Source organism: Symphalangus syndactylus, chromosome 21 (genome assembly GCF_028878055.3).
Source record: "Symphalangus syndactylus isolate Jambi chromosome 21, NHGRI_mSymSyn1-v2.1_pri, whole genome shotgun sequence".
In the NCBI taxonomy this organism is placed as follows: Eukaryota; Metazoa; Chordata; class Mammalia; order Primates; family Hylobatidae; genus Symphalangus; species Symphalangus syndactylus.
In genome coordinates this window covers 49961231-49980241 of record NC_072443.2, presented here as the reverse complement: position 1 = coordinate 49980241, position 19011 = coordinate 49961231, and the positions used below count along the sequence as shown (strand labels likewise).

The 19011-nt window shown below is 48.2% G+C and overlaps 2 protein-coding genes across 11 annotated transcripts in view; one reads left to right on the top strand and one right to left on the bottom strand.

Moving 5' to 3' along the window:
* The window catches only part of ZXDC (ZXD family zinc finger C), a 37386-nt gene extending 30493 nt beyond the window's left edge, over window positions 1–6893 (top strand). For 2 of the 4 annotated variants that reach the window (XM_063630678.1, XM_063630680.1), the window contains exons 8-10: window positions 2569–3472; window positions 4771–4866; window positions 6032–6893. In XM_063630678.1, the coding sequence (XP_063486748.1) occupies window positions 2569–3472; window positions 4771–4866; window positions 6032–6158 (1127 nt within the window). In that variant the 3' untranslated portion in view covers window positions 6159–6893. The remainder of the gene's footprint in view (window positions 1–2568; window positions 3473–4770; window positions 4867–6031) is intronic. The other 2 variants (XM_055260206.2, XM_055260208.2) reach the window with 2 other exon arrangements.
* Window positions 6894–7928: 1035 nt separating this feature from the next.
* CFAP100 (cilia and flagella associated protein 100) overlaps window positions 7929–19011 on the bottom strand; it is a 42632-nt gene continuing 31549 nt past the window's right edge. For all 7 annotated transcript variants that reach the window (XM_055260213.2, XM_055260215.2, XM_063630681.1 and 4 more), the window contains 4 exons: window positions 11475–11610; window positions 10090–10295; window positions 8819–8912; window positions 7929–8192 (listed from right to left, as the gene is read on the bottom strand). In XM_055260213.2, coding sequence (XP_055116188.1) covers window positions 8079–8192; window positions 8819–8912; window positions 10090–10295; window positions 11475–11610 — 550 coding nt within the window. In that variant the 3' untranslated portion in view covers window positions 7929–8078. The remainder of the gene's footprint in view (window positions 8193–8818; window positions 8913–10089; window positions 10296–11474; window positions 11611–19011) is intronic.

Genomic DNA, 19011 nt, shown 5'->3' with positions numbered 1-19011 from the left:
CTCGCTCTGTTACCCAGGCTGGAGTGCAGTGGCGTGATCTTGGCTCACTGCAAGCTCTGCCTCCCGGGTTCACGCCATTCTCCTGCCTCAGCCTCCCGAGTAGCTGGGACTACAGGTGCCCGCCACCACCCCTGGCTAATTTTTTGTATTTTTAGTAGAGACGGGGTTTCACCGTGTTAGCCAGGATGGTCTCGATCTCCTGACCTCGTAATCCGCCTGCATCGGCCTCCCAAAGTGCTGGGATTACAGGCATGAGCCACTGCGCCCAGCCAATATTTCTAATATAATAACATGTTTCAGTATTTTTATTTGAATTTAAAAATGAAGTCAGGCCTTTTATTAGAAAGCAAGCATAATGTGACTGTTCTGGCGGCAGCACCGGCCCTGCTGCTGGGGCTTCATGGGCAGACAGTTCCCCCTAACTTGAATGAACTCAGCCTGCAGCTGCAAAGTTGTGATGACACATGAGCATTTTATTTTAAAAAAGTTTTTGATTGACAGGAATAGATGCTGACCATGTCTAATTCTAGCAAGAAGTAATATTTAGACACAAATACATGAACTAACTGGGGAAGAAAACCACCAGTCAGTCTCACTCCTCTTGAAAAGCATTTTCAATATAATTTTGCTTTTAATATCATAATTATCTATCAAAGTTTCTGATATATTTTGTTTTGATTTGTTTTGCATTACTAATAATTGCAGTTGTAACAATTCAAACCAAAAATTTTAATGCCTAGAAGTTAAATAAAAGTTAAGTTTATGTACATATTTTTATATGCTAGGGTGATAAAAGACTTGAAAGCATAAAAATGCATTCAGGTAAAATTTTGGAGGTAAGTGGGATAGTATACAAGCTCACGGAGGATATAGACACACTTTATTTTTTGCAGTTGACTTTTTTTTGCTTTTTACGAATTGAAGGTTTGTGGCAAACCTGTATCCAGCAAGTCTGTTGGCATCATTTTTCCAACAGCATGTTCTCACTTCATGTCTATGTCGGTATTTGTTAGCAATAAAGTATTTTTAAGTTAAGGTATGCATTGTTTTAGACATAATGTTATTGCAGACTTAATAGACTGCAGTACTAGGAACTGATGTGAAGTTTCCTCAATGAGGGGTGAGTAAGTTTTGTGCCCCAGGCACCTCTCTTGCCCCAGACCCAGCCCTGCTCTCCTGTCTGAAGCAAGTAGAGCAATTAAAAAAAGAGAAACCAGGCATGGAGAACAGTCAGAGATGATCCAGCGCGAGGGTTGTTGGGTTTTCTGGAGCAGAGAACCTGATGGATGAACAGAAAGGAAGTATTTTGTAATGGAAGTGCATCTCCCTGCAGTGAGGGGGAACTGAATCTGTGTTACCCAGAAACCTCCTGGTTAGCATTTGCACTTCAAAGGGAAAGAGCCCCGAGGCACCCAGAAAAGATAGAAGGCTGTGCGTAAGTGCAGAGGACCCAAGGTTTGTGCATGTAGTTGGCTTACCTGCTGAGTGTGAAGCTCTTCGGGACCCAGGGCACTGCAGAAGACAGGAAGGGATCTGGAGTGAGGTGAGCAGGTCAGGGAGACAGCATATGCAAGGCAAGTCAGCTCTCACCCCATGGGCTGCTCAGAACCTTCCTGTCAAACAGCCTCGTAAAAACAGCCTGCCTTGGGCAGCAGTCACCCAATTTAATACTTTCATTAGGAATAACTTATATGATAGTTAAAAAAACAGTTGTTTTTTTGAAGCCATTCATAGCTGGATCCCACACATCCAGGCAGGGATGTGTAGGCAGAGCAGTGACAGTGCCTAAACTCCTTGGCACTCACCGAGAGCCACTGTTCTAAGTTTTGATCACATATTTACTATGAAATCCTCTCCAAAACCTTCCGAGGCTGGGACTAGCATTCCCATTTTACAGGTAGAGAATGCTGAGGCCCAGAGCTTGAGTTCCGTGTCCAGATCCCTGGAGCAGAGTGGGTGGTGGGTCAGGGTGAGCAGCGCACACTCTAGGCTACCTTCGGTCCCTTCTGAAGCAGCTCTTGGGTTTGTTCTGGGTATTAAGATTTTTTCTTTGTGCTTTACTTCATTTTTTAAGAAGCATATATTTGTAAAACCCATGGAGTGGTGACTTGGGAAGGAGCTGGACAGAGGCAGCAGTCCACCCCGCAGGTGGGGTGTGGAGACCTCCCGCTTCCTTCCTGTTCCATGATGCTGTGGCTCTTGGCTGTTGGCTGTCCTCAGTTGAGCTTGGGATTCCTGCCAGCCAGGAGGTGCTGGAGTTAGAGGATCAGGAAGTTTCTGCTCTCCAAGAATTTGCAGCTTGTGTCTGATTACTGTACCGTCTGGTAAAAAAATACGTATGATGTTTTTACATTTTTAAAATCAAAATCCTGGTGTTTTTTTGTTCGTATGGTTGTTTCTTTCAACCTCTTAATTCTTGATTTTTTCTGTTGAGTGATTTTACATCTCTTGGCTGTGCAGAATGACAATTAATGGGAAGGCTGTCTTCCCCATAGTGAGACCTTGGTGAGGGCGGACCTGACTGGTAGTTTGTAGATTGGGTGTGCTCGTTTTTATATTTCATTTTAGGAGCCTCACAGTCTACTCAGAGAAAAATAAAAGAAGGCAAAATGAGTCCTCCCCATTTCCATGCAAGCCAGAGCAGTTGGTTGTGTGGGAGCCTCGTGGTGCCCAGCGGAGGACGGCCAGGACCAGCTCCAGCAGCTGGGGTGCAGTGCAGGGCGCAGGGCGTCCAGGTCCAGCTGGTGCAGGTGAGAGCTGGCAAGTCACACAGGCCAGCTGTAGGCGGGGTGGGAGGGTCACGCAGGTCTGAGGAGTGTGTGGCATGCCGCATCCCCTGCCCATCGCAGCACCCCCTGCCTGCCCCTTGCCCATCCTCCCCTGTAGACTGGCCCAAGTCTCCTCAGAGCCCAGCTCCTCCCTTTTTCCCAGCCTGTCCTGCTGCATCTGCTCAAGCTCTTAGTGTTGCTGGGACCATGCGTCCACTTCCTGACCCTGTCTGCACAGCCCTGCATCTAGCCCCAGAGCAGTCCGCCTCCCTGCTCGAGGCCCCCAGGGCTGTTTTGCAGCAGGATGAGATCTGTTTGAGGCCACCCTGCCCTTCTTCTGCTGGGCTGGGGCAAAAGGGCTCCGCAGGCTGCCTCACCACCCCCATTTCTAGGGTGGCCTGCTTGTGGCGCACTAACAGCCTTTCTATGCTGAAGGTGGTGGGGGTCTTTTTAGTGTTTTTCTATTTTCTTTCCTACGAAACGGAGCCCCTCCAGGGCAGGCCCAGGCCCCTCCCAGCCTGTCCAGGCCACAGATACCTGCAGCTGTGGCGTTTCCAGGAGGTCTTTGAGCACACCCGCTTCTGCATCCCTGAGCACATGTGCATCTTCAGTCTCAGTTTGAGGGGCTGGAATGGAGGGAAGATGATTTGGAAGGATTTGGGGAGAGAAGAGATTTACAAGCCGGGGCTGTCGGTTTGGCCCAGGTGTGTGCCCCTCTTCACCACTGCACTCTGTAGATTCCCTGTGGCAGGGGATGCGGTTGCAGGCCCTGGGGAAGTGCGGAGGGCGGAGCTGACGCTGGCTCTGAGTTGGGAAACAGGCACGTTTGTGGGTTCAGAGTCCCGGGAGAGTCTCGCCAAGGAAACAGGACCAGGCCTGGGGCTCAGAGAGGCAAGAGGAGGGGCGGCCTCGGCAGAGGTGGGCTGGGAAGGGCGCAGGGAGGAGGCTGCGGGCAGCTGGGGGTGGCCCTGTGCTGGTCGGAAGCTAGCCGTGAGTGTCAGGCGGTGTCTGAAGCTTGTCTTAGAGATGGGCAGGAGCACTGGTCCTTTGTTTCCAGCTTCTGAAGAGGTAAGAACTCCCCAGGAGCAGGGGCAGTGGAGGGGGGAGGACCATCCAAGGAAACACTGCCTCAGCTGGCAGGGCAGAGGTACAGAGGCAGGACCAGAGGCTTGGCAATAGGGAGACGGTAGGGAAGCTGGTGCCACTGGCAGAAGAGCAAGTAGGGGGTATACTTTTAGGAGACACCTGATTAAACCTGGGTTTGAGTTCTTTTTCTGTCCCCTACCAGCTAGTGTAGTCTTGGTTACTTAAGCACTCCAGGCCTCAGTTTTGTCATCTATGAAATGGGAACAGTAGTGCAGAGCTTGACACACAGGAGCTTCTCAAGCAGAAGGAATGAGAGGTGCAGGGCAGCAGCACCAGGAGCTCCGCTTCAGGGTGTGAATGGCCATGGGCAGACATGCAGGTGCAGGACAGGTGAAGTGTGGGACAGATGAAGTTTCTAGCCTGGACTGTGAGGGGCCTGGCAGCCTCCCCTCTCAGGAGCCCCTCTACCAGCCCTGGTCCTTCCAGCTGGCCCGTAGGCAAGCTGGGGCATGCAGGGAAGGCCCTCTGTGGGGCCTGAGGATTTGCTGGGGAGCACTGTGGGTACACGAGGTTGGTGGGGGTGCAGGGCGTGCCAGGGCACCCGCAAGGAGTTGAGGAGCATGCCTTAGGAGGGAAATCAGTATTTGGGCTGACTGAGGGGAGGAGCTGGACAGCAGAAGGTTCCAGGCCCAGCAAAAGCTGCTGGGATCAAGGTGACAGAATGAGAACCAGGTGGGAACAGGTAGTACCCAGCCCCCATAAACAATTCCTGCTGGGTCCTCGGGCCTCCCTTGGAATACAGGGGGTGGGCTGGTTCCGCCACGCATTGCAGCTGGAGGAGACTTCTCAGGTGAGACAAGGACTGTTGCTGCACTCTCACAGACATGTGACAGGCCTTTCTGTGTTGCCTTCCCAGGATGACCCCTCCGGCGAAGGTGTCCTGCCCTCGGCCCGCGGCCCAGCCGCCTTCCTCCCCTTCCTCACTGTGGACCTGCCCGTCTACGTCCTCCAGGTCTGGATGCCTTACTGCCCTTTGTTTTTCCTATTGAGACTCGCAGAGCCTTCGACTTCCAAAAGGCTGGCTTCACAGCTGCAGGCTGGTCACTGAGGCCGCGTGCCTTGGGAGGCTCAGTGGGTTGGTTGCCAGGATGTCGTGCTGCCTTCTGGAGAAGGTGGGTGAGTGGAGCTCAGATCTGCAGGACGCTGCAGCTCCTGCTGGTAAACAAAGCAGGAGAAGTTAATATGCTCTTGAAAGTGTTGTGCCTAGGAATTCCAGCTACTTCTGTGGGAAGAGGGCTGGCCAGGGCCCAACCTGTGGGAGAATAGACTCGGATGAATTCAGTAGTTTGCTTACATGGTTAAGCTAAGGATGGGTGGCAGTGAATGATTCAGAGTTTGATATGAAATAGCGAAAGTGTATAGCTTATCACATTTCTAACAATTTGCCTTACATGTTTATATATTTACAATAAGCCATGCAAATTGTGTTTTAGTTTTTTTGCATTCAAATTGGGCTATTCGGCATTTCCCTTGCAATCAAAACCAAACTTGGACAGAAGCACTGGTGGGAGCAGAGGGCCAGGCACCCAGGCTGCAGAAGGGTGAGCTGGAGGGCAGTTTGGCAGCATGGATCAGAGAACTTCAGAAGTGTCTGCTCCATCCTGCCTGGCAGCCCCCTCCTGGGACTGCTCCTAAAAAAATAAGATAGTGACATAATCACCGTAGCCCGGAGTAAAATGGTGCAACAGCAGGAATATTTCTTCTAGAAGGAGGAGACAGGCTAGATGGGGCCTCCATAGCCCTGGGCCGCATCCCGGTCAGCTGTGAGGGTGCAGGCGGACACCTAATACCTGGGAGAGTGCTCACCGTGAGAAGTGCGGAGAAAGGGTTGCAGAAGTAAAAATGATTTTGTTTCTGTAAAAAGGCATACGGCTGTGTGAACATGTGAGGGTATACATCAGTGTGCAGACGGAACAATCTTGAAAAATTTACAGTACAGTATTGAGTTCATTTTTCCATGAAAGAACATGTGTTTAGAATAAGGGGAGCCTGTAGTTTTGAGTAAGAGAAGTCAGGTATCTCACCACGGGCCTGGTCAGTTGCCTGCTGTGTGGAGCCACAGGATCCCTCTGCCTCCCCTCGCTCCTCTCTCCTCATGACAGTGCTTGGTTTTGCAGGACGTGCTCCCCTCATCTGGAGGTCCTGCTGGACGGGAGGCCACCCAGTTCCCAGGAAGCACTATCAACCTGCAGGATCTGCAGTGACGGCAGCCTCGGCCTGGGCAGGCCCAAGGCCACGGTCTAGGACGCACCTTCCCGGAGACTCATGACATGAGCCTGGGGAGACCTCATTTGGTTTCCGTTCAGAAGACCAGCGTAGCCCTTTTGAGACTTTTGGGTACATTTATCAAAAATGTTTTCCTTTTGTTTTGCCAGGAATGAGTTCGGGCTGTACTCTTTGAAACTGCTTTTGTGAGCAAAGTGCTTTGGCAAGGCAAGGGTCTCCCTCAGCAGGGCTAGGTGCACTACAGCCCCTTTCCCCGTGTCCCTTTGGATCTGAGCTGTGTAGCAGTTGTTGCATTACAAAGAAAAAGACTTCTGCAGGAAATAGGGTAGAGAACAGCCTGTCTAGTCAGATGCAACTTGATCTGTGGCAAAACCAAGTGTGGTCTTTCAGCTTCAGTGTGTTAGCATCCCAGCACCTGGGATAGGGTTTGTGGGCAAGTTGGTTTTGCAACACTGTAGGGCCCCAGGTGGTCCCATTGCCACCGTGAAGCCAAATTCTAGCCCAAGTCTGGCAGAGCAGTCGGCCAGATAGTTTTGGGGGGAGAATGATGTGGTGGGACAGAGGACCTCAGTGGCCTATTACGGAGCCCTCTTCCCAGACTAAATTCATAGCTGAGAGCTCGGGGAGATAGTAGAGTTAAAATCTAAAATAATTTTCTAAATTCTGTATTTGGACATTAGTGTTTAAATGGTAATTTGGCAACAGTTTATAAATTGATGTTCTGAATACCATAAATTATGTGTAGGACTGTGATGGTGTGTGTATGTTTTATTATTGAGGTTGATGTGCACATAATACATCAATGTATATTTTTACAGAGTGAGGTCTGTCTTGCAAAAGGAGACAAGGTGATCACCTTGCCCATGTTTATTTGTAAGTCTGTCAACTTAGCAGTGACCCAGGGTCACTCCTAAATGATTTTTTTTTTGCCTTGTGCCTTTTGAAGTATGTGTTCATTCAGAGGCTGTTTTGGTTCTCAGACTGAATCATTCAAACTCTGCCCTGTGTTTGTTTCTTGAATTTGGGGGTGACACCAAGTTTGAGTGAGTCCTCCCTCTGTCTTGTCCCACTCTGAGGTGCTGTTCCACATGGAAGAATCCACACCTCATCAGCAAATGGGTCTTCTCCACCGACCGGCGCTCTGTCACCAACTAAAGGTGAGGGGAGAACTTGCCCACCTGGCAGGCTCTTTAGCCCCAAGGTGGCCTGGAGTCCTCCTCCCTCCATGGGAGGCTTTTGGCCACCATGTGGGGTGGAGCCTCACCCACCCCATCTCCATCGGGGAGCAGGGTCTTCCCCCGGGAATGCCCTCTCGGCCTCTACTTTTCTCCCATGTGCCTCCCTGGGAATGCCACCGTGAAGTGACTGGGACTGACACCCAGTGTTCTGGTCACCAAGGTTCCCTGCTGGTGACGGGCCTAACTCCTAGTGCAAATGAATGGAAGTTTTCGTATAGTCATGCACGGAAGGTTTTTCACCTTGGCTTAATTCAGGTAGCTACATATATGGCGTTCAGCCCGTTGTTTCCCCTTTAGTTGATCGTGCTGGCCCTGCCATATACCCAGCTGCCTGCTTGCATTTCTTTGGTTTTTGCACAGAGGCTGATCTCACGCTACACTCAGCGTGGAATTAGCTTTTGTCTCACAGAGCAGCTGTTTTAGATGAGAACCAAGGTGTCATGCTCTTGCCCTCAAGCATCTGCTTAGGGTTAAATGATGAACGGGGCGGGGGGGGGTGGTTGCTGAGATTTGGCAATGGTGGCTGCACCCTTAAACAGGCCTTCAAGACTCCAGAGAGACATGAATTTATTCAGGTGAGGAAGGGAGCACACAGGAGACAGAGAGGACTCAGTTGGGCCACTCGAGACCCAACCCAGTCTGCTTCCTCTGCCAGCATCTTTGATAAGCCTTCATCCAGAACAGCTAGGGTCTGCGAAGATTAAGTAAAGAAAAATAGCAGCTCCTCTTTCTCCTTGTCCATCAGTGTGTGCTCAGACTGTTGTTTGATCCTGTGGGCTGGGGGTTGTGAGCGGCATACCAGTGTCCTGCCTCTCTGCAGGGAAAACAAGCCCAGTGAGCCTTGCTGCCCAGTGAGCCATATGCCCATATACCCCTGCCCCTGGTGCAGGGAGAGGCCCAGCAGCTCCAGTCAGCTCCAGGCCACTCTGGTCAGCCCTGCAGGCTGAGGGCTGGAGTTAACTCTGAAATACTGGGGGTGTGAGTCTGCCTGGCATTTATCAAGCCTAGTCCCTGGAGCAGATGTGGGGGCAGGGGGATCTGCTTCCTGTTGCCAGGGTCAGAAGGCAGGAAGGGTGGGAGCCTTGGGACACAGCAGTAGGGGGACCCCAGTGACAGGCAGTGAGCAGGGCTTGGGGTCTGGCTGGAGTGTGGGTAGGGTGATGGGACCCTGCTCCTGAGCAGAGTGTACCTGGCTGGGGTGGGTGGGCATGGCTGAACCAGTCTCAGCCCGGCATGGACCATGGGCTGGCAGCCTGGGGAAGAGCCCCCTGCAGGAAGCAGGTCCTGGGAGGGGCCTTGCTCTGAAGGCAGGCTGTCTCCCTCAGAGCCTCAGTGAATGCCTTCAAAGTGGTGGCATCAGGGGCTTGGGCTGCAGGACCTCAGCTGCCATGCTGTCTTGGGACCCCCTCCAGCAGAGACCCCCGGGGCGACCCTGCCTACCTTCTTCTTGATCTCAGCCTGGGCGCGTGCCCGGGCCCGCTGCAGACGCTCCTCCTGTAGGATCTTTTCCATCTGGAGCTTCTCTTCTCGAAGTCTGGGTGGCAAGAAATGACATTGAAAACTGGGGGAACCTGGGAGGTGTTGTGTAATCTCCACACAGAGTCCCCAGGCCAGGCCATGTCCTCCCTCAAGAAAACTCCCAGCTCTTCTTCACCTCTTTTGCCAGGTCAAGGCCTCAATACCTATCCACAGCCAAAGCACTGCTGCTTTTGGCCAAGGTGGCCTAGGCCCAGAGGAGGACAACCAGGGCCCTGCTGCTCCGAGGCCCTGGCTCTGGCCTCCTGCAAGGGCTGAATCTAAGCTTCATCCAGCAGACCCCTCCCAGAGGCACATTTCCCTGAATCTACACCCATGGCCTGATCTGTGCAACTGTGGCCTCCCTTGCCACCATGAAGGCCAGCATGCCTCTGGGGCAAGAGTCCTGTCTCCTTCCTGTGTATACTCTCAGTCATCAAAGCCTGGTCTAGTGCCCACTCTGAGCAGGGTACCAGAGACCCAGAGGAGAAGCCCCTGTGCTTGGGGGAATGGATGGATGTTTGCAGAGTGTGCTGTCTCAGAGCCCTCTACGTGGTGGATGAACCGGGATGCCCACAGGCCAGGGAAGCCACAACCCCCATCTACCTTGGGTTCAGGCTGGTGTCCCGACAGATAGCAAGCTGCTGCCCATCTGCCCCCCTCCACTTCCCTCCGAGCTGAAACTCCCAAGGCTCTCTGAGCCTCTGCACTTTGTCTTCCGCTCCAGCAACACTGCTGCAGCCATGCCTTCTCTCCTGGGTGCTGGCAGCTGCCCTTGTCCTCAGCCTCCAGCCCCTCCAGTCAAGCCCCAGAGGGAAGAATCTAACCACACCCTACTTGGCCGTGTTTGCCCCACTGCTTAAAGCCCTCCACTGCTGTTCCATGTCTTTGAGGCTGGCCATGCTAGCCACACTGTAACTGAGCTCCAGCTCTTCTATCTTCTAGACCGTGTCCCTCCCTGAGCCTCCTGGCCACATCGAGTCACTGTCCTTTGCTCTAGGAAGCTTTCCCTAAGCAGCCCCCAGTTGACTGTGATGCCCCTCTAGATCCCCCCAAGACGTGGGCTTTTGTCTCTCATAGCACAGAGCATGAGGGGCCTGTCTCCTGGGAGTGCTTTGAGGGCAGGGCCTGTATGTGCCCTCTGCCCTCAGGGCCAGCCCAGACACAGCAGCTGGCAGGGAGGGCCTAGAGCTCACCTGATGCGCCGCTCCTTCGCCTTTGCCCTCTCGGCCTGCTCGATCTTGACCTGGGGCACGCGCTCCAGGTTCTCTAGCAGCTCATCCAGCTGGTGCTCAATGATGGTCAGCATCTGCACGGTGCCCAGGTTGGCCTCCTGCTGGGTGCCAGTGCAGTGCTGGTACACATCCAGCACCTTGCAGTTGAGGCTCTCTAGCAGCTTATCCTGTGGAGGAAGCAGCTTCCAGCAGGGTGCTGGCAGGCTGAAACCCACCCCCATGCCAGTGCCTTCAGCAGTGGCCTGCTGACCTCCCAAGGTGGGGGCCACTGCTTGGCACACAGTGGGAGCTCTGAGAACATGGGCTGAAACAGAACTTGGGGAACTGGCTTTTTTTGGCCAGAGCAGCCTATCCCCCGGGGCCCCTGGAGTCAGGCAGATCCCTGGTTCCAGCCCCTCCGCCAGCTGCCTCTGGTGAGCCAACAGGGCCCAGTCCCCTCCTCCAGGGAGCCCTGCACCCTGGGCACCCCCACAGGGCTATGTCCTCTCTGAGACTGTTCTGACACTTAGAAAACAGATAACAGCCCCTCCATGTGGGCTGTATGAGGAGAGAGGAGCAGCAGGCAGGCAGCTCAGCCTAGCCTGGGCACAGCCAGCACTTCACTTCTTTTTATGGCTGAGTAATCTTCCATTGCATACGTAGGCCACACTTTGTTGATCCATTCATCCATTGATGGGCGTTTGGGTTGTTTCCACCTTTTGCCTCTTGGGAATATTGCTGCTATGAACATTCAGGTACATGTTTTTGTGAGGACATGTTTTCAATTCTCTCGAATATATAGGAGTAGAATTTCAACATTCACCATAGACTCTGGCTGTATCGGGAGCGCTGTCTTGCTCATAGCTGTGTCCCACACCCTTGGCCCTGTGCTTGGCATACAGCAGGCACTTGACAGTAGGAAGCCATCCCATGCCCGGGGTGGCCCCAGGTGTGCTGTCAGGTGGGGAGTGGGCTGAGCCTTTGGCTGGGTCCTGGCTTCTGCTGCTCAGAACACCACTGGCTTTCTCTTCTCTCCCAATTCTCTCACCCTCTCAGCCTGGCTTGAGGACACGCCTCTTCCCCCGCTTCAGGATCACCTTGCCAGACACAGTATATGTGCTTAAGAAGCAGACACATTTGTTGAATAAAAGAATGAGGCAATGAATGAGGCATGGGGGCAACTAAGCTGGCTGGCACAGGTATCGATATATGTGGTGGCTCCTGGAGGCAGGCAGGGCAAGGGCAGCTGCAGGGCACTCACCGGGGCCTTGCCCTCCATCTTCCCAGGGGCTGTCAGGGCTCGTCCAGTGGGTGCCCAAGGGTCCCTCCTTCCCCTGGGCCTCTGGCCACCTTGATCCCCAGCCTACCTCCTGATCACCCTTGTACTCGCCAAAGTGGAAGACTCGGGCTTTGAGCTCCAGCTCAGCTGCTGTGTCCTCCTCCTTGGTGATGGACATCATCATTGTGGTGACCCACTGCTTCAGCTGGTTGACCTCCCTGTCCCTGGAGGAGGGGAAAACCGGCAGGGCATCAGTCACTCAGCACAGCCCTGGGCACATCGTTTCTCTGAGCCTGTCTGTACAGTGCTTTGCCCCTACCAGCTGTCCTGAGGGCTGAAGGATCATGGGTGCCAAGTCTCTGCCTGCCCAGGGGTCAGAAATGCTGGTAGAATGTAGGGGAAAATGTAAAATATTAATCAACATTAAAGAAAATAAACAGCTTCATTGAGGCATAATTCACAGACAATAAAATTAGCATAACCATCATAAAGTATACAAGTCAGTAGTTTTTTGTATATTCAAGGAGTTTACACAACCATGATCATAATCTAATTTTAGAACATTCTCATCACCCTGTGCCCATTAACAGTCACTCCTCATTGTCCCCTCTATCCTTTGGTCTTAAGCCACCATGAATCTACTTTGTGTCTACCCTGAACACTTCATAAAAATGGAGTCACACAACATGTTTTCTTTTGTGACTGGCTGCTTTCACCCGGCATATATTCAAGGTCCCTCCATGTTGCAGCATGTGTCAGCACTTCATTTCTTTTTATGGCTGAGTAATCTTCCATTGCATACGTAGGCCACACTTTGTTGATCCATTCATCCATTGATGGGCATTTGGGTTGTTTCCACCTTTTGCCTCTTGGGAATATTGCTGCTATGAACATTCAGGTACACGTTTTTGTGAGGACATGTTTTCAATTCTCTCGAATATATAGGAGCAGAATTTCAACATTCACCTTTCTTTTTTTTTTTTTTTTTTTGAGACGGAGTCTTGCTCTGTCGCCCAGGCTGGGTGGAGTGCAGTGGCGCAATCTTGGCTCACTGCAAGCTCCGCCTCTCGGGTTCATACCATTCTCCTGCCTCAGCCTCCCAAGTAGCTGGGACTACAGGCGCCCGCCACCACGCCCGGCTAATTTTTGTATTTTTAGTAGAGACGGGGTTTCACTGTGTTAGCCAGGATGGTCTTGATCTCCTGACCTTGTGATCCTCCCGCCTCGGCCTCCCAAAGTGCTGGGATTACAGGCGTGAATCACTGCACCCGGCCTCAACATTCACTTTTCAAGTGAAATAAGAAACAGATGCACTAGGGACATGCTGCTCAGAATTGGTCCTCAGACCAACCTGGGCATCACCTGCAAGTGTGTCAGAAATGCAGAGTCTTAGGCCTTGACCCATGCCTGTTGAATCAGAAACTTCATTTTAAGATCCCTGGGGGATTCAAGTGCACATAAAATCTGAGAAGCACTTCACTGTAGGGAAAGTGATCTGGTTTCTTCAACAAATGGGTGGCAAGGGAGAAAACAGAAAGGAAACCTATAGATTAATTTTATTGATAGAAGATTTTATAGATAGATTGATTTTATAGATAGAAGAATTTAACGATAGAACCAGAGGAATAGCATCAGCAAGATGGTGGAATAGGGGGTCCTCAGCTCTTGTCCTCCCACAGAAACACTAACTGGACAACCATCCATGGATGAAAATGTCTTTGTCAGAGCTCCAGAATTCAAGGGAGAGGTTATAGCACCCAGTGGTGCATAAAAACAGAGAAAAGCCATAGAGAGTGAGAGAATAGTTTCACTCTGCCTATGTCACCCCTCCCCCAGGCCATGGCAGTGCTGAAAGAGATCTCATTGGCCTGCAGTTTCTCCTGTTGGGGGAAGGAGAAAGCAAGGTGGAACCTCCAGATTTCCATTCATTTGGGGCCCATTTCTCTCTCATCTCTGCCGGAGCCCTGGTGTAACTGTCATGGATGGATCACCTCGAGGGCAGCCAAGAACAAATAAAAGGCACAGGGGCTGATAGCACCCAGTGTGCAGACCTCACCTGTCTGTAGACCCACCACAGCAGGCCCCACCCACCTTGGACCCTGGCAGTAGGCCCTGCCCACAGACCCCACCAGCCAACACATGGAGAATCTCTGGCTGAGCTCTCTGGCTTTCTCCTTTGGCTTTCCCTGCTGAAGCCAGTCCCTAAAGACTGAAAGAAGCAACTCCTTCTTCAAATGTGCAGATAGCAATGCAAGGCCACAAGGATCATGAAAAATCAGGGAAATATGACAGCACAAAAGGAACCTGATAAGTCTCCAGTTATTGACCCTAAAGAAATAAAGATCTACAATCTGCCTGAAAAAGAATTCAAAATAATTGTCTTATAGACTCCCAGTGAACTGTAAGACAACATAGATAGGCAACTAAACAAAATCAGGAAAACAATATAAGGTCAACAAGAAATAGAAACCATAAAAAAAAAAAACCCAGAAATTATGGAGCTAAGAATTCAATGACTGAACCAAAAATTTCAGTAGAGAGCTGTAACAGCAGACTAGATCAAGCAGAAGAAAGAATCAGTGAACTCAGAGATAGGTCATATGAAATTAGCCAGTTAGAGGAGCAAAAGGGCAAAAAAATGAAAAAGAGAAAAAAGCTTATGGGACTTAACAGACATCACCAACTGAAACAGTATATGCATTATAAGAGTTCAAGGAAAAGGAGAGAGAGAGAGGGCAAAGCATTTTCTAATTTTATTTTTGTTGATACATAATAGATGTACATATTTTTGGAGTACCTGTGGTAATACATTCATATAATTTATAAGATCAAATCAGTGTAATTGGGATGTCCATCACTTTAAATATTTGTCTTTATACTAGAAACATCTGAATTGTTCTTTTCTAGCTGTTTTAAAGTGTACAATAGATTACTTTAGACTACTGTCATGCTACTAATGTATCAAACACTAAATCTTATTTCTTCTATCCAACTTTATATTTGTACCCAATAATCAAGAGAACTTATTTAAAGAAATAATGGCTGAAATTTTCCCATGCCTGGAGAGGAAAATGGATATCCAGATTCATGAAGTCTAAAGATTCCCAAATAAGTAGAACCTAAGAGATCTACTTTGGGACATATTATAATTAAATTACCAAGAGTCAAAAATAAAAAGATTTTGATAGCAAGAGAAAAGTGACTCATCATGTACAACAGAACTGCTGTAAGACAATCAGTATATTTCTCACCAGAAATCTTGCAGATCAGGAGAAAACGGGTTGATATATTTAAAGTACTGAAAGAAAAAAATGGCTAAAAAGAACACTATACGCAGCAAAACTATCCTTTAAAAATGAAGAAGAGATAAAGACTTTCCCAAACAAAACCTGAAGGAGGTGGTCACCCACGATACTTGCCTTAGAGAAGTGCTGAAGAGAGTTCTACAAATTGAAACAAAAAGTTACTAAATACCAACATGAAAGCATGCAAAAGTATAAATCTCACTGGTAAAGGTAACATCACAAAAAATGGTTACATTCAGAGGTGTTTGTATGCAATTGAAGTAAATTTGGTATCAGCTTGAAATAGACTATTATAAGATGCTCAATGTAAGTCTCATGGTAACTACAAAAAAAAAAAAACCTATAGTAGATACATAAGAAGATAAAGAGAAAAGAATCAAAGCAGATCACTGAAAAAAGAAACAAAAAGTACAAAAACATCAAACCCAAAAGAAAGACAGCAGAAGAGGAGGAACAAGAGAGCTATGAAACAGACAGAAAAAATGAACAAAATGGCAGCAGTAATATAGAAAAAATAGACCTTAAGTCAAAAACTGTCACAAGAGGCAGAGAAAAGATTAACATAAAATCAGAAATTAAAGAAGAGACATTACAATTGATGCACAGAAAGAAAAAGGAACATAAGGAACTATTAGGCAATCCAGAAAAAACAACAGATGAATTCCTAGAAACGTACAGCCTACCAAGACTGAATCAAGAAGAAATAGTCTTAACAGATCAATAACAAATAGGGAGATTGACATAGTAATCAAAACACTCCTAATAAATAAAAGCACAGGACCTCATGGTGTCATGGGTGACTTCTACCAAACATTTAAAGAATTAATAGTAATCCTTTCCTTTTTTTTTTTTTTTTTGAATGCAGACTCACTCTGTCACCCAGGCTGGAGGGCAGTGGCGCAATCTTGGCTCACTGCAGCCTCCGCCTCCTGGATTCAAGCAATTCTCCTGCTTAAGCCTCCCAAGTAGCTGGGACTACTGGCACGCACAACCACACCTGGCTCATTTTTTTGTGTTTTTAGTAAAGACAGTGTTTCACTATGTTGGCCAGGCTGGTCTCAAACTCCTGACCACAGATGATCCACCTACCTCGGCCTCCCAAAGTGCTGGGATTACAGGCATGAGCCACCGCACCCAGCCAGCAATCCTTTTTAAACTCTTCCAGAAACGGAAGAGGAGGGAACATTTCCAAGCTCTTTCTATGAAGCCAGCATCATCTCGATAGCAAAGCCAGACAAAGACACCACCAGAAAAGAAAACTTAGGCCAATATCCCCTATGAACATAGATGCAAAAATCCTCCCAAAACTATCAAACAGAATTCAACAGTGCATTAAAAGGATCAAACACACATCACCCTCACACATGCACAGCCTCTCCCACTATCAACATCCCCCTCCAGAGTGGCACATTTGATACAATCAGTGAACCTACCTGGACACACTATTACCACCCACAATCCAGACTTTACATGCAGGTTCCCTCTTGGTACTGTGTATTCTATGGGTTTGGACAAATGTATTATATAATGATTCATATCCACCATTATAGCATCATACACAGTATTTTCATTGCCCTGCAAATGCTGTTTCTCTCTCTTCCTCTCTCCCCCTAAGTCCCTGGTAACCACTGATTCTTGTAGTTTCCCTACAGTTATGCCTTCTCCAGAATATCGTAGAGTTGGAATCATACAGTATATACCCTTTCCAGGCTGAGTTCTTTCACTTAGTAGTATGCATTTAAGGTTCTTCCATGTCTTGTCATGACCTGATAGCTCATTTCCTTTTAGCAGTGAAAAATATTCCATTTTCTGGATGTACCACAGTTTAATGATTAATATTGTTTGGATCTGTGTCCCTGCCCAAATCTCATGTTCAGTTGTAATCCCCAGTGTTGGAGGTGGGGCCTGGTGGGAGGTGATTGGATTATGGGGGCAGTTTCTCATGAATGGTTTAGCACCATCCCTTTGGTACTGTTCTCCTGATAGGAGTGACTTCTCATGAGATCTGGTTGTTTAAAAGTGTGTGGCACCTCCCCATTCTCACTCTCTTGCTGCTGCTCCAGTCATGTAAGATGTGCCTTCACCTTCTGCTATGACTGTAAGTTCCCTGAGGCCTCTCCAGAAGCTGAGCAGCTGCCAGCATCATGCTTCCTGTACATAATCATATGCCCGGGAGTCACAAATTTAAAAAAAATACCACTACACATCTATTGCAATGGCCAGATCCAAAACACTAACAACACCTAATGCTGGCAAGGATTTGGAGCAAGAGGAAGTCTCATTCATTGCTAGTGGGAATGCAAAATGGTACAGACACCTTGGAAGACAGTTTGTCAATTTATTACAAAACTAAACATACTTGTACTATATGATCTAGAAATTGTGCTTCCTAGTATTTACCCAAATGAGTTGAAAACCTACGTCCACACACAAAAAAATCTGCACATGGATGAGCCATACAGACATGGTGCTGAGGGAAAGAGACCAGACACCAATGAAAACCTACTATACTATTATTATCTTGAAGTTCTAGAACCAGCTACTTTGGTTATCCATTGCTCCACAACAGGTTACACATAACATGCATTTATTACCTCAGAGTGTATGGTACTTATGTGGGTCAATTGCTAGGCTCTCAATTCTATTCCAATGATCTGTTTCACTATTCTTTCACTGGTACCAAACACCATCTTCATTACTGTAGTTTTATTAAGTCTTGAGGTTGGGTAGTGTCAGTCACCCAGTTTTCTTGTTCATCTTCAGTGCTGTGTTGGCTATTCTGGGTATTTTGACTCTTCATATGAACTCCAGGATCAGTTTGTCAGTAACTACAAAGTAACTTCTTGGATTTTCATTGGGATTGCACTGAAGTTATAGATCAAGTGGGAAGAATGACATCTTGACAATGCTGAGCCTTCCTATCCCTGAACATGGAATATCTCTCTATTTATTCTCCTTTGATTTCATCAGAGTTTTACAGCTTTCCTCATATAGATCTTGCATGTTTTGTTAGATTTATACTTAAGTACTTCATTTCAGAGGGTGCTAATGTAATTTAATTTTGAAGTCCACTTGCACATTATTGGTATATGAGAAAGCCATTGACTTTTGTATGTTAATCTTGTATCCTGCAACCTTGCTTCTTGCTATAACAGCTTATTAGTTCCAAGAGCTTTTTATTTTTTATTATTTATTTATTTATTGAGATGGAGTCTTCCTCTGTCACCAGGCTGGAGTGCAGTGGTGCAATCTCAGCTCACTGCAACCTCCGCCTCCCGAGTTCAAGTGATTCCCCTGCCTCAGCCTCCCAAGTAGCTGGGATTACAGGCACCCACCACCACACCCAGCTAATTTTTTGTATTTTAGTAGAGACGGGGTTTCACCATGTTGGCCAAGATGGTCTTGATCTCCTGACCTCGTGGTCTGCCCGCCTCAGCCTCCCAAAGTGCTGGGATTACAGGCATGAGCCATCGCACCCAGCCTATTTTTTTTTTTTTTTAAGACAGAGTCTCACCGTGTCACCCAGGCTGGAGTACAGTGGCATGATCATGGCTCACTGCATTCCTGGGCTCAAGTGATCCTCGCACCTCAGCCTGCCAAGTAGCTAGGACTTCAGGTGTGTGCCACCATGCCTAGCTAAGTTTTTTATTTTTTCTAGCAATATGGTCCCACTATGTTGCCCGGGCTGGTCTCGATCTCCTGGCCTGAAGTGATCCTCCTGCCTTGGCCTGCCAAAGTACTGAAATTACAGGCATGAGCCACTGCACTTGGCCATCAGGAGCTTTTTGTTGATTGTTTTGAATTTTCTACATAGACATTCATGTCATCTGTGAACAAGGACAGTTTTATTTCTTCCTCCCAATCTATATACATTTTATTTTTCTTGTCTGATTACATTAGCTAAGACTTCCAGTACAATTTTGAAAAGCAGTAGTGAGAGAAGACCTCTTTGCCTTATTTCTGATCTCATGAGAAAGCTTCTAGTTGTTTTTTTTTTTTTCATTAGGTAAGATGTTAGCTGTAGGATTTTTGTGTTCTTTATCAAAATTGAGGAAATTCCCTTCTATCCCACATTTTCTGAAAGCTTTTATTATGAATGGATGTTGGATTGTGTTCAGTGCTATTTCTTATGATCGTATCATGTGACTTTTCTTATTTAACATGTGGATATGACAGATTATGTTAAGTTTTGAATGTTGAACCAGCCCTGCATACCTAGGATAAATCCCATTTGGTTGTGGTATATACTTCTTTCATATACCATTGGATTCAATTTGCTAATATTTTGTTGAGGATTTTTGCATCTATGTTGAGGATATT